Source organism: Salmo salar, chromosome 07 (genome assembly GCF_965601325.2).
Source record: "Salmo salar chromosome 07, fSalSal1, whole genome shotgun sequence".
Classification (NCBI taxonomy): Eukaryota; Metazoa; Chordata; class Actinopteri; order Salmoniformes; family Salmonidae; genus Salmo; species Salmo salar.
The window spans coordinates 5,940,001-5,955,484 of NC_138297.1; the positions used below are offsets into that span (position 1 = coordinate 5,940,001).

Sequence of the window (15,484 nt, forward strand, 5' to 3'; positions counted from 1 at the left end):
GAGAGAGAGAGAGAGAGAGGAGAGGGCAATAGAAGAGAGAGAGAGAAAGACAGGGCAATAGAATAGAGAGAAAGAGAGAGTGGAGGGCAATAGAAGAGAGAGGGGGAGGGCAATAGAAGAGTGAAAGTTGTGAGAGAGAAAGAGGGAGGGCAATAGAAGAGAGCGAGAGAGAGGGAGGGCAATAGAAGAGATAGAGAGAGAGGGAGGGCAATAGAAGAGAGGGAGAGAGAGAGGGAGAGAGAGAGGGCAATAGAAGAGAGGGAGAGGGCAATAGAAGAGAGAGAGAGGGAGGACAATAGAAAAGAGAGAGAGTGCAATAGATGAGAGAGAGAGAGAAGGAGGGCAATAGAAGAGAGAGAGAGTGGAGGGCAATAGAAGAGAGAGAGGGCAATAGATGAGAGTGAGGGCAATAGAAGAGATAGAGGGAGGGAGGGAAGTAGAGGAGACAGACAGACAGACAGACAGACAGACAGACAGACAGACAGACAGACAGACAGACAGACAGACAGACAGACAGACAGACAGACAGACAGACAGACAGACTGAGAGAGAGAGAGAGAGAGAGGAGGGCAATAGAAGAGAGAGAGCGAGGGCAATAGAAGAGAGAGAGAGGGAGGACAATAGAAGAGAGAGAAAGAGGGAGGGCAATAGAAGAGAGAGAGAGAGAGAGAGAGAGAGCAATAGAAGAGAGAGAGAGGGCAATAGAAGAGAGGGAAAGAGAGAGGGAGGGCAATAGAAGAGAGAGTGTGAGAGAGAAAGATGGAGGGAAATAGAAGAGAGAGAGGGAGATAGAGAGAGAGGGAGAGAAAGAGGGAGGGCAATAGAAGAGATAGAGAGAGAGGGCAATAGAAGAGAGAGAGAGGGAGGGCCATAGAAGAGAGAGGGGGCAATAGAAGAGAGAGAGAGAGAGGGCAATAGAAGAGAGAAAGAGAGAGAGAGACAGAGGAGAGAGAGAGAGACAGAGAGAGAGAGAGAGAGAGAGAGCGAGAGAGAGAGAGAGGAGGGCGATAGGAGAGAGAGAGGGCAATAGGACAGAGAGAGAGACAGAGAGAGAGAGAGACAGAGACAGAGAGAGAGAGAGAGAAAGAGAGAGAGAGAGAGAGAGGAGGGCGATAGGAGAGAGAGAGAGAGACAGAGAGAGAGATACAGAGAGACAGAGAGAGAGAGAGAGAGAGAGAGAGAGAGAGAGACAGAGAGAGAGAGAGAGACAGAGAGAGAGAGAGAGAGTGACAGAGAGACGAGAGAGAGAGAGAGAGAAGAGAGAGAGAGAGAGAGAGAGAGAGAGAGAGAGACAGAGAGAGAGAGAGTGACAGAGAGACAGAGAGACAGAGAGAGAGAGAGAGACAGAGAGAGAGAGAGAGAGAGAGAGAGAGGGAGAGAGACAGAGAGAGAGAGAGTGACAGAGAGACAGAGAGAGAGAGAGAGAGAGAGAGAGAGAGAGAGAGAGAGAGAGAGAGAGAGAGAGAGAGAGGGAGAGAGGAGGGCGATAGAATAATGAAAAACAAAGACCTACTTGTCTCAAGTCAGAGAAGGCGAGCAGCAGCGTGTCTCCTTGGAAGCCGGGTACCGGCCCCGCTCTGGCAAACCCTGTGGGAACGACAGAACCAATGAATAAAAGAGAGAAGGGCGGGGGGAGGGGTTGAGAGGGGTGGAGAGAGAGAGAGAGACAGAAAGAGAGAGAGAGAAAAAGAAAAAGAAAGGAATGAAAGAACGGCAGGAATTCGCCATGCACCGTGAGATTGGCAGACGGATGACAGGAGGAGGGGAGGGAGGGGAGGTAGCGAGGAGGGGAAGAGGATGAGGGTCCCCGGTTAGGGAGTCATGTCTAGGTCTTCCTGGGCCCTATTCACAAAGCCTTTCAGAGTTGGGACTGCTGTTCTAAGGTCAGTTTTGGCCTTTTAGCTCATAAAGAATCAGATTACATGGACAGCGTGGAACTGATCCTCGATCAAACACTCCTGGATTTTGGAGTTTTTGTTGTTTTGTTGCAGTGGAGGTTACATTTTTGATATTTTGAACTTGGTTGATGAGATGGGAGGAAAGTGGGGATTCAATCTTGGTGTCATCTTCTTCTACGGTCACTTATATGGGTGACTAGAGGGGTTTAGTTTAAGAAAGAGAGGTGAGAGTTTAGTTGTCGGTTACTGTTGGTTTTTCTTAGGCCGGTCGGGTCGAATTTGGGTTGAACTTGAACTTGGTTAATCCGGAACAGGCGTGAGAGCCAGAGAGGAGGAGCGAGGCTAAAGGCGAGGGCGATAGGGGTGAGAGTTTGCTCGTTCAGTTTTTTTGGGGGGAGGGACAAGGGGGGGGGGGGGGGGACAGGGTCGTTTTGAGTTTAGATGTGCTTCTTGGCTCTAGGTAAGACGCGGTAAACAGGGTGTGTGTGTGTGTTGGGGTCAGGCCTGGGTAGAGGATGAGACAGGCGTATTAATGGTTGATGGGATGGTGTATAGATCCCAGAGTGGTCAAGGTAAAAGAGATTAGCTACAGCCTCATCACTGTTTTGTGTGCCAGTGTCAAATGTTCTCTACCCCACCACAATACTCAGATCCTCTCCTCAGACACACACACACACACCATCTCCGTTCCTGACCCAACATGGCTCTCTCAAAGCCCTCCCAAAGGCTCAAACTCCTCGCTCCCCTGTCTGGAATCCTCTAACCCAAGCAACAAGTCCCTTAAATGACCTTTAACCTGTATCTTCTCTCTTGCACACCCCTTCTTCCTCTCTCAACCCCTTGTGCCACGCGGAGGCAGTCTGACTCTGTACCTCAAATAACCTTTCTGCCAAATCCTCTTTCACCCACCTGTCTCACCTTTCCGTAACCCGGTAACACACATCACGCCTTTCACAATGCATCATGTCAAGTTTATCCCAGACCTCACTGTACCCTTAATGCTCTCTCACCCCCTGACCTGGGCTCTAACTGTGAGAGCCCTGACCATGTGTCAGCAACCCCTCTCTCTCTCCCTCTCTCTCTCCCTCTCTCCCTCCCTCTCTTTCTCCCTCGCTCTCTCCCTCTCTCCCTCCCTCCAGCTCTCTCTGTTGCCTTGAAAAGGCAGAGTGAGAAGAATAGGAGGAGGAGAGGGGATGCTGGGAGGCTGGGAGAGAGAGAGAGAGAGGACATTCAGCCCATGAGGTAAAACTATGTTTTATAGTGCCACCTGTGGGTGAAACTGAAAACTACAGGACAGAGGCCTCTTCAAATTGAGCTTTAAGAATTATGGGAAAATACTTCATAGTCTCAATCTGGAGAAGATGTGGTTGGAAAGAGGGAGGGAGGGAGGGAGGGAGGGAGGGAGGGAGGGAGGGAGGGAGGGAGGGAGGGAGGGAGGGAGGGAGGGGAAAGAGAGAGGGAGGGATGGGAATGAGTGAGGGAGGGAGGAAGGGATGGGAAGGAGGGAAGGAGAGAGGGAGGGAGTCTCGGTGGGCATGAGAGGGGGTCTCTGTGGGCATGAGAGTGGATCTCTGTGGGCATGAGAGTGGATCTCTGTGGGCATGAGAGTGGATCTCGGTGGGCATGAGAGTGGATCTCTGTGGGCATGAGAGTGGATCTCTATGGGCATGAGAGTGGATCTCTGTGGGCATGAGAGTGGATCTCTGTGGGCATGAGAGTGGATCTCTGTGGGCATGAGAGTGGATCTCTGTGGGCATGAGAGTGGATCTCTGTGGGCATGAGAGTGGATCTCTGTGGGCATACTCACTCTCACACTCCTTGACGTCTGCGTTGAACTGCTGCAGGGCCCCCATAGACACCTGTCTGAAGTCTGTCTCTAGTAGCAGCTGGAGTTGAGAGGTAGAGAGATGCTTACAGGCTGTCTGGGCTACTTTACCCTGCAGAGAGAGAGAGTTAATATGCAGGACTAGAGAGGTAGAGAAGGTCTTACAGGCTGTCTGGGCTACTTTACCCTGCAGAGAGAGAGAGTTAATATGCAGGACTAGAGAGGTAGAGAAGGTCTTACAGGCTGTAGAAAGAGGTGGTCAGCTGTATTTGTATTTATTATGGATCCCCATTAGTTCCTGCCAAGCCAGCAGCTACTCTTCCTGGGGTTTATTACAGATCATCATTAGTTCCTGCCAAGGCAGCAGCTACTCTTCCTGGGGTTTATTGTGGATCCCCATTTAGTTCCTGCCAAGGCAGCAGCTACTCTTCCTGGGGTTTATTATGGATCCCCATTAGTTCCTGCCAAGGCAGCAGCTACTCTTCCTGGGGTTTATTATGGATCCCCATTAGTTCCTGCCAAGGCAGCAGCTACTCTTCCTGGGGTTTATTATGGATCCCCATTAGTTCCTGCCAAGGCAGCAGCTACTCTTCCTGGGGTTTATTATGGATCCCCATTAGTTCCTGCCAAGGCAGCAGCTACTCTTCCTGGGGTTAATTATGGATCCCCATTAGTTCCTGCCAAGGCAGCAGCTACTCTTCCTGGGGTTTATTATGGATCCCCATTTAGTTCCTGCCAAGGCAGCAGCTACTCTTCCTGGGGTTTATTATGGATCCCCATTAGTTCCTGCCAAGGCAGCAGCTACTCTTCCTGGGGTTTATTATGGATCCCCATTAGTTCCTGCCAAGGCAGCAGCTACTCTTCCTGGGGTTTATTATGGATCATCATTAGTTCCTGCCAAGGCAGCAGCTACTCTTCCTGGGGTTTATTATGGATCCCCATTAGTTCCTGTCAAGGCAGCAGCTACGCTTCCTGGGGTTTATTAAGGATCCCCATTAGTTCCTGCCAAGGCAGCAGCTACTCTTCCTGGGGTTTATTATGGATCCCCAATTGTTCCTGCCAAGGCAGCAGCTACTCTTCCTGGGGTTTATTATGGATCCCCATTAGTTCCTGCCAAGGCAGCAGCTACTCTTCCTGGGGTTAATTATGGATCCCCATTAGTTCCTGCCAAGGCAGCAGCTACTCTTCCTGGGGTTTATTATGGATCCCCATTTAGTTCCTGCCAAGGCAGCAGCTACTCTTCCTGGGGTTTATTATGGATCCCCATTAGTTCCTGCCAAGGCAGCAGCTACTCTTCCTGGGGTTTATTATGGATACCCATTAGTTCCTGCCAAGGCAGCAGCTACTCTTCCTGGGGTTTATTATGGATCATCATTAGTTCCTGCCAAGGCAGCAGCTACTCTTCCTGGGGTTTATTATGGATCCCCATTAGTTCCTGTCAAGGCAGCAGCTACTCTTCCTGGGGTTTATTAAGGATCCCCATTAGTTCCTGCCAAGGCAGCAGCTACTCTTCCTGGGGTTTATTATGGATCCCCATTTAGTTCCTGCCAAGGCAGCAGCTACTCTTCCTGGGGTTTATTATGGATCCCCAATTGTTCCTGCCAAGGCAGCAGCTACTCTTCCTGGGGTTTATTATGGATCCCCATTAGTTCCTGCCAAGGCAGCAGCTACTCTTCCTGGGGTCCAGCAACATTACATATTTACATTTTAGTCATTTAGCAGACGCTCTTATCCAGAGCGACTTACAGTAGTGAATGCATACATTTCATAATTTTTCCCCCCGTACTGGTCCCCCGTGGGAATCGAACCCACAACCCTGGCGTTGCACACACCATGCTGGCGTTGCAAACACCATGCTCTACCAACTGAGCCACATTAAGGCAGTTATATATATATATAAAAAAACATTTACATTAAGTGTGTTACCTCAGACCACTACTCTACTACCACATATCTACAATACAACATCCATATTTACTTGTTTGTAGTGTGTCTCTCTTCACAGTCCCCGCTGTTCCATAAAGTATTTTTGTTATCTGTTATTTAAATCTGATTCTACTGCTTGCATCAGTTACCTGATGTGGAATAGAGTTCCATGTAGTCATGGCTCTATGTAGTACTGTGCTCCTCCCATAGTCTGTTCTGGACTTGGGGACTGTGAAGAGACCTCTGGTGGCATGTCTTGTGGGGTATGAGTGAATGTCTGAGCTATGTACTAGATGTTAAAAACAGAAAGCTTGGTGCATTCAGCATGTCAACACTTCTTACAAAAACAAGTAGTGATAAAGTCAATCTCTCCTCCACTTTTAGCCATTAGAGATGTACATGCAAATTATTAATGTCATCTCTCTGTGTACATTTAATGGCCAGCCGTGCTGCCCTGTTCTGAGCCAACTGGAATTGTATTTTCTTTGTGGCACCTGACTACACGACTGAACAATATATTTGGTATTCAGTATTTTATTAGGATCCCCATTAGCTGTTGCAAAAGCAGCAGCTACTCTTCCTGGGGTCCACACAAAACATGAAACATGATACAGAATTACATAATACATAACATCAATAGACAAGAACAGCTCAAGGACAGAACTACATACATTTTTAAAAAGGCACACGTAGCCTACATATCAATATATACACACAAACTATCTAGGTCAAATAGTCCATGTGTGACAAAACGAGAGCCTGTAAGACCTGCCTTGTTGATAGTGCTGTTAACATAGAGCAGCGCTTTATTATGGACAGACTTCTCCCCATCTTAGCTACTGTTGTATCAGTATGTTTTGACCACGACAGTTTACAATCCAAAGTTACCCCAAGCAGTTTAGTCATCTCAACTGGCTCAATTTCCACATTATTTATTACAAGATTTAGTTGAGGTTTAGGGTTTAGTGAATGATTTATCCCAAATACAATGCTTTTAGTTTTAGAAATATTTAGGACTAACTTATTCCTTGCCAGCCATTCTGAAACTATCTGCAGCTGTTTGTTAAGTGTTGCAGTCATTTCAGTCGTTGTAGTAGCTGACATGTAAAGTGTTCTGTCATCCGCATACATAGACACACTGGCTTTACTCAAAGCCAATGGCATGTCATTAGTAAAGATTGAAAAAAGCAAGGGGCCTAGACAGCTTCCCTGGGCAATTCCTGAATGTTAGACAGGTAACTCTTTATCCACAATATAGTAGGGGGTGAAAGCCAAAACACATACCCTACCATTCAAAGTTTGGGGTCACTTAAAAATGTCCTTGTTTTTGAAAGAAATTCAAAAAAAATGTGTCCATTAAAATAACATCAAATTGATCAGAAATACAGTGTAGACATTGTTAATGTTGTAAATGACTATTGTAGCTGGAAACGGCTGATTTTAATGGAATATCTACATAGGCGTACAGAGGCCCATTATCAGCAACTATCACTCCTGTGTTCCAATGGCACGTTGCGTTAGCTAATCCAAATTTATCATTTTAAAAGGCTAATTGATCATTAGAAAACCCTTTTGCAATTATGTTAGCACAGCTGAAAACTGTTGTTCTAATTAAAGAAACAATAATACTAGCCTTCTTTAGACTAGTTGAGTATCTGGAGCATCAGCATTTGTGGGTTCCATTACAGGCTCAAAATGTCCAGAAACAAAGAACTTTCTTCTGAAACTCGTCAGTCTATTCTTGTTCTGAGAAATGAAGGCTATTCCATGTGAGAAATTGCAAAGAAACTGAAGATCTCGTTCAACGCTGTGTACTACTCCCTTCACAGAACAGCGCAAACTGGCTCTAACCAGAATAGAAAAAGGAGTGGGAGGCCCCGGTGCACAACTGAGCAAGAGGACAAGTATTTTAAGAGTGTCTAGTTTGAGAAACAGACGCCTCACAAGTCCTCAACTGGCATGTTCATTAAATAGTACCAGCAAAATACCAGTCTCAACTTCAACAGCGAAGAGGCGACTTAGGTATGCTGGCCATCTAGGCAGAGTTCCTCTGAACAGCGTCTGTGTTCTTTTGCCCATCTTAATCTTTTCTTTTCATTAGCCAGCCCGAGAAATGGCTTTTTCTTCGCAACTCTGCCTAAATTTTCTAATCTTGCCAATTTAAAAATATTTAAAGTAGTTGGCAATTTTTTTTTTTTTGTTGTTGTTGATGAATGAGCCATCTGATTCAATGAATGAATGTAGCAGAGAGGGGCTTACAGGCTGAGAGAGAGACGTACAGTACGATACATAGGTATTCCTCTAACGCTTCCAATGTCAATTGCTTCATTGTGTTCAGATGGAATCCCTGGTGAAGTCAGGGTTAAAACTCCGGCTGGTTGGGAAAGGCCCACCGCTTCCAACGGCCCACCCATTCAAACACTTCACCCCTTCAAAAACGGCCCACCCATTAAAACGGTTCACCCCTTCAAAACGGCCCACCCATTCAAACGGTTCACCCCTTCAAAAACGTCCCACCCATTCCAACTGTTCACCCCTTCGTCTTTCCCCTTCTTTTTTCTCTCCTTCCTCCCTCGTCTCCCAGAACAAAGTCTGCTATCACACCCCAATCAGGGCCACTTCAGGTACAGTTAAGATGATGAAGAGGAAGAGAGAGAACTGCATGAACATACACTAACCGCTAGAATAGCAGGTGTGTGTGTGTGTGTGTGTGTGTGTGTGTGTGTGTGTGTGTGTGTGTGTGTGTGTGTGTGTGTGTGTGTGTGTGTGTGTCATCCGATGACTGGTCTTAGCCTTCAAACCACCATCCGCCTTCCGAGGAAGAAAGGAAGAAAGGAAAGAGGGGGGAGTAGAGGGAGTGTGTTTTCTAGGGGCCTAGTCAGAGCAGCGGTGGGTTAACCACACTATTAACGATGATTAGAGGGAGCAACACACACACAGCGCTGTGGTGATTAAACAATAAACAGCGGTAGTTTCCATCGTGACTCAGAATATATAATCGCCTTCATTCATCAATGGGACTGGGTATAAATACTTTTTGTTATGGTTAAGAATGGAAAAGACACACACACACACATACACACACACACAGACACACACACACACACACACACACACACACACATCTGCTATAATCTCACAATAACCTAAACACACACCAGCATAACCTAAAACACACACCAACATAATCTAAATCAAAGTTAATTTTCCTTGTCAAAACAATTTAAAAAAAATTAAAGATATAATAATAATAATAATAATAATAATAATAATTAAAAATAATAATAATTAAAAAATCAAACGTTTACAGACTACATCCTGATGATCTAAAGATCCATTCGGATAATATATAACGATAATAATAATGATAATAATATAGTCAAGGTGAATTGTAATGGTCACAAAACGCTTGGAGTCAAAAAGGGAAAAGTCGACAACGTAGGTTCTCTAAACGATGAAGACACAGTGAGATCCAAAAGTATTGGGACAGGGACAAACTTTGTTGTTTTGGCTTTGCACTCCATCACTTTGGATTTGAAATGATACAATGACTATGAAGTTACGTTTTTTGGGGGGGGGTCGAGTAGTAGCACCCCTTCAAATTAGTGGATTTGGCTATTTCAGCCATACTCGTTGCTGACAGGTGAATAAAATCGAGCATACCGCAATGCAATCTCCATAGGAAAACATTGGCAGTAGAAAAGCCTTACTGAAGAGCTCAGTGATTTTCAATGTGGACCATCATATTATGCCACCTTTCCAACTAGTCAATTCCTAAAGATTCTGCCCTGCTAGAGCTGCCCTCGGTCAACTGTAAGTGCTGTTATTGTGAAGTGGAAACGTCTAATAGCAACAACGGCTCAGCCGCGAAGTGGTAGACCAGAAAAGCTCACACAACTGGGCCGGCGAGTGTGGAAGCACGTAGCACGTAAAAATTGTCTGTCTTCGGTTGCAATACTCACTACTGAGTTCCGAACTGCCTCTGGAAGCAACATCAGCACGAAAACTGTTTTACGGGAGCTTCATGAAATGGGTTTCCATGGCCGAGCAGCAGCACACAAGCCTAAGATCACCATGTTCAATGCCAAGTGTCGGATGGAGTGGGGTAAAGCTAAGTACCATTGGACTCTGGAGCAGTGGAAACGTGTTCTCTGGAGTGATGAATCGCGCAACACCATCTGGCAGTCTGACGGACTAATCTGGGTTTGGCGGATGCCAGGAGAACGCTACCTGCCCCAATGCATAGTTCCATCTGTAACGTTTGGTGGAGGAGGAATAATGGTCATTGCGGGGGACGAGACTAGTCCACTGCGGGGGCCGAGACTAGTCCACTGCGGGGGCCGAGACTAGTCCACTGCGGGGGCCGAGACTAGTCCACTCAGAGCCCGAGACTAGTCCACTGCGGGGGCCGAGACTAGTCCACTCAGAGCCCGAGACTAGTCCACTGCGGGGGCCGAGACTAGTCCACTGCGGGGGCCGAGACTAGTCACTGCGGGGGTCGAGACTAGTCCACTGCGGTGGCCGAGACTAGTCCACTGCGGGGGTCGAGACTAGTCCACTGCGGGGGTCGAGACTAGTCCACTGCGGGGGTCGAGACTAGTCCACTGCGGGGGTCGAGACTAGTCCACTGCGGGGGTCGAGACTAGTCCATTGCACAAACCAGAAGGGATGGTGTATCGCTGCAGAATGCTGTGGTAGCCATGCTGGTTAAGTTTGCCTTGGATTCTAAATAAATCACACTGTCACCAGAAAAGCACCCCCACACATTCACACCTCCTCCTCCATGCTTCACGGTGGGAACCACACATGCAGAGATCATCCGTTCACCTACTCTGCGTCTCACAAAGACACAGCGGTTGGACCCAAAAACCTTACATTTGGACTCACCAGACCAAAGGACAGATTTCCCTCGGTCTAATGTCGATTGCTCGTGTTTCTTGGCCCAAGCAAGTATCTTATTATTATTAGTGTCCTTTAGTAGTGGTGTCTTTGCAGCAATTTGACCAAGAAGGCCTACAATCTGACAATGCTCTGAGGTTACGAACTCCCAGAGCGCACTCTGGCACTCCAGATTAAATGTACGAACACACCGTTAGTATAAACCAGCCTTTAGTCTAGAAACCTTTGGCTGTTTAGTATATGGCCTCACATGCGAATCCTTAAAGAGATGGGTGGGGCTAAAGCTTAATCTTACAACTAGACGTTCCGCTAGCGGAACACCTGCTCCAATATCCAATGATAGGCGTGGCGCGAATTACAAATTCCTCAAAAATACAAAAACTTCAATTTTTCAAACATATGACTATTTCACAGCATTTTAAAGACAAGACTCTCCTTTATCTAACCACACTGTCCGATTTCAAAAAGGCTTTACAGCGAAAGCAAAACATTAGATTATGTCAGCAGAGTACCAAGCCAGAAATAATCAGACACCCATTTTTCAAGCTAGCATATAATGTCACAAAAACCCAGAAGACAGCTAAATGCAGCACTAACCTTTGATGATCTTCATCAGATGACACACCTAGGACATTATGTTATACAATACATGCATGTTTTGTTCAATCAAGTTCATATTTATATCAAAAAACAGCTTTTTACATTAGCATGTGACGTTCAGAACTAGCATACCCCCCGCAAACTTCCGTGGAATTTGCTAACAATTTACTAAATTACTCACGATAAACGTTCACAAAAAGCACAACAATTATTTTAAGAATTATAGATACAGAACTCCTCTATGCACTCGATATGTCCGATTTTAAAATAGCTTTTTGGTGAAAGCACATTTTGCAATATTCTAAGTACATAGCCCAGCCATCACGGGCTAGCTATTTAGACACCCGGCAAGTTTAGCCTTCACCAAAATCAGATTTACTATTATAAAAGTTTGATTACCTTTTGTTGTCTTCATCAGAATGCACTCCCAGGACTGCTACTTCAATAACAAATGTTGGTTTGGTTCAAAATAATCCATCGTTATATCCGAATAGCGGCGTTTTGTTCGTGCGTCCCAGACACTATCCGAAATGGTAAATCAGGGTCACGCGCATGGCGCAGTTCGTGACAAAAAAAATCTAAATATTCCATTACCGTACTTCGAAGCATGTCAACCGCTGTTTAAAATCAATTTTTATGCAATTTATCTCGTAAAAAAGCGATAATATTCCGACCGGGAATCTCCTTTTCGGCAAACAGAGGAAAAATCACAAAGACGGGGGCGGCCAGGGCACGCGCCTAAGCCCACAGTCCCTTGATCGGCCACTTGACAAAGGCGATAATGTGTTTCAGCCTGGGGCTGGGATGACGACATTCAGGTTTTTCCCGGGCTCTGAGCGCCCATGGAAGACGTAGGAAGTGTCACGTTAGAGCAGAGATCCTTTGTAAAAGATAGAGATGGCAAAGAAGTTCAAGAAATGGTCAGACAGGCCACTTCCTGTAAAGGAATCTCTCAGGTTTTGACCTGCCATTTGAGTTCTGTTATACTCACAGACACCATTCAAACAGTTTTAGAAACTTTGGAGTGTTTTCTATCCAAAGCCAATAATTATATGCATATTATCGTTACTGGGCAGGAGTAGTAACCAGATTAAATCGGGTACGTTTTTTATCCAGCCGTGAAAATACTGCCCCCTAGCCATAACAGGTTAAGAGGGTGTGAACGATGCTGAATGGGTGGAGAAAAAGAAGAGTTCTCCAGTAGGTACCAAAACATTCTAGGGCCATTTTCTCAAAAGTGAGGTTACAAGTTTATCAACTTTCAAAGCAGAATTACTTTCCCATTGTTCCTCAACTGTGGTGTTTGATATACCATTTTCTAGCTCTGAGTCTCTACTTTTATCCAATGTAAGAAAAATACAATTTCAAATTTTGTTACATAAGACTGAATCGAGCTGGTCGGTCACAAATACCCCTCAGATTGGCCAGATATCCTTCCATATAATTATGTTGCTCAATCCACCCCCCCACCCCCCCCCCCCCCCACACACACACACACACACACACACACACACACACACACACACACAGAACGTACTCAAAAATAACCCTGGGGTCAATCACCATGGGGAGAGACTGAGTGTGAAATGGGCCTAATTCTATTTACATATCCTGAACACACATAGGTGGAAGTGTGTTAGGGTGAGCGGAAGGGGGACTGGGCATCTGGACTACGCACACACACGGAAGTGTGTGTCTGATTCTGGTTAACAGTACTGGGTTTGTTTTAAGGTTCAAGACAGATGAATGACTGGTAACTATTAGACTGGGGAGGGGTGAGGGGGAGCTATGATAAGACACTTTCATTAACAAGATGGAAGGAGTGAGGGAGGGATGGAGACAGGGAGAGAGAAGGAGTGAGGGAGGGATGGAGACAGGGAGCGAGAAGGAGTGAGGGAGGGATGGAGACAGGGAGAGAGAAGGAGTGAGGGATGGATGGAGATAGGGAGAGAGAAGGAGTGAGGGATGGATGGAGATAAGGAGAGAGAAGGAGTGAGGGATGGAGATAGGGAGAGAGAAGGAGTGAGGGATGGAGACAGGGGAGAGAGAAGGGGTGAGGGATGGAGACAGGGAGAGAGAAGGAGTGATGGAGGGATGTAGACAGGGATAGAGAAGGAGTGAGGGAGGGAGGGAGATAGGGAGAGAGAAGGAGTGAGAGGGGGTGGAGACAGGGAGAGAGAAGGAGTGAGGGATGGATGGATGGAGGTAGGGAGAGAGAAGGAGTGAGGGAGGGATGGAGACAGGGAGAGAGAAGGAGTGAGGGAGGGATGGAGACAGGGAGAGAGAAGGAGTGAGGGAGGGATGAAGACAGGGAGAGAGAAGGAGTGAGGGAGGGATGAAGACAGGGAGAGAGAAGGAGTGAGGGATGAAGACAGGGAGAGAGAAGGAGTGAGGGATGGAGACAGGGAGAGAGAAGGAGTGAGGGATGGAGACAGGGAGAGAGAAGGAGTGAGGTTGCATAACCGTGTCATTAAGACTTTAGCAGGTTTCAGATGTGTAAAAACGACATTGTTTTGAGCTAGTATACTTAGAGGTGACCCAGTTAGGTCTGTGCTGTTGCTAGGATACGTAGAGGTGACCCAGTAAGGTCTGTGCTGTTGCTAGGATACTTAGAGGTGACCCAGTAAGGTCTGTGCTGTTGCTAGGATACTTAGAGGTGACCCAGTAAGGTCTGTGCTGTTGCTAGGATACTTAGAACAAACCAAAGTCCTCTAGAAGAGGTGGTGACACGGAAACCCTGTGACCTGAGCAAGCATGTTTATGCAATATAACCCTCAAGGCCAAAACTGGTTGCCATAACATCAAATAACACCCACAACATGGAAAATAACTTTAACAAAGCAGAATAGGGATGATTTTAGGAAGTGACACACACACATTACAAAAGTACACAAACCCACACATACCAGTGACTATTACAGAGCAGCTCACTGACTAACCGGACATACTGTAAGTGAAATTCAACGAGCCACACACTCTTTGCATGTGTTCTCAAACTTACTAACAACATTCAGATGTTGGGGAGAACGGGGTCTAGAAGGACTCGGAGAACGGAGTCGAGAACGGGGAACAGGGTCGAGAGGGAATCGGAGAACGGGATCGAGAAGGAATCGGAAAACGGGGTCGAGAGGGAATCGGAGAACGGGGTCGAGAGGGAATCGGAGAACGCGGTCAGAGGGAATCGGAGAACGGGGTCAGAGGGAATCGGAGAACGGGGTCGAGAGGGAATCGGAGAACGGGGTCGAGAGGGAATCGGAGAACGGGGTCGAGAGGGAATCGGAGAACGGGGTCGAGAGGGAATCGGAGAACGGGGTCGAGAGGGAATCGGAGAACGGGGTCGAGAGGGAATCGGAGAACGGGGTCAGCGGGAATCGGAGAACGGGGTCAGAGGGAATCGGAGAACGGGGTCAGAGGGAATCGGAGAACGGGGTTTATTGATACAAAAACAGACTTTTATTTATTCTTTATTTCTGTGTCTTGGTAAATAACGTCAGTGTTTCTAGGATCAGCTTCATGAGAAAGTTTACCACATGCCAGAAGTTGTGTGTGTGGCCAAATACTCTCGTAACTGACACTGCCAAAATGCATTAAAAAAAAAGTTAGAATGTCAAAGGACACGGATGCACAGATGGGCCTAGGGAACCAGTCCCAAGGTTTCTGATGCAAAAGGAACCTAATTTACTGTCAATCAGCAATCCGTCAAAGCCACACCAGGGAGTCAGTCCATACCGAAACAGTCAAACGTTTCTACCAAACCAGGCGATCGTGCTGCATAAGTCTCATGCTCTGTGGTCATGGTTACGGGGTTAAGGTCTACTGTACTTACCGGCTGTCTAGCGTGTTCTATGAAGCTACCCTATGGGAGAGAGAGCAACCATTAATCTGGGAGTAACGGGAGAGGACCGCTGCGCTCCCAAGTGGAGCAGCGGTCCATGGCACTGCAGCTCAGTGCTAGAGGCGTCACTACAGACCCTGGTTTGATCCCGAGGCTGTATCAGAACCGGCCACAATCGGGAGTCCCATAGGGCGTCTCACAATTGGACCAGCGTCGTCCGGGTTAGGGGAGGGTTTGGCAGGGGGAGGCCATCATTGTAAGTAAGAATTTGATATTAACTTACTTGCCTAGTTACAGCTGAAGTCGGAAGTTTACATACACCTTAGCCAAATACATTTAAACTCAGTTTTTCACAATTCCTGACATTTAATTCTAGTAAAAATTCCCTGTTTTAGGTCAGTTAGGATAATCACTTTAATTTAAGACAGTGAAATGTCAGAATAATAGTAGAGTGAATTATTTATTTAAGTGTTTATTTCTTTCATCACATTCCCAGTGGGT

At 46.5% G+C, this 15,484-nt stretch overlaps 1 protein-coding gene across 1 annotated transcript in view; it reads right to left on the bottom strand.

Annotated features, from left to right (window-relative positions):
• LOC106608451 (exocyst complex component 6B) overlaps positions 1 to 13,904 on the bottom strand; it is a 69,959-nt gene extending 56,055 nt beyond the window's left edge. Inside the window, exons 1-3 of the mRNA XM_082977270.1 lie at positions 13,893 to 13,904; positions 3,706 to 3,835; positions 1,514 to 1,587 (exon numbers count right to left, since the gene is read on the bottom strand). Of these exons, the coding sequence (XP_082833396.1) occupies positions 1,514 to 1,587; positions 3,706 to 3,835; positions 13,893 to 13,904 (216 nt within the window). The remainder of the gene's footprint in view (positions 1 to 1,513; positions 1,588 to 3,705; positions 3,836 to 13,892) is intronic.
• Between the last annotated feature and the right edge of the window lie 1,580 nt (positions 13,905 to 15,484).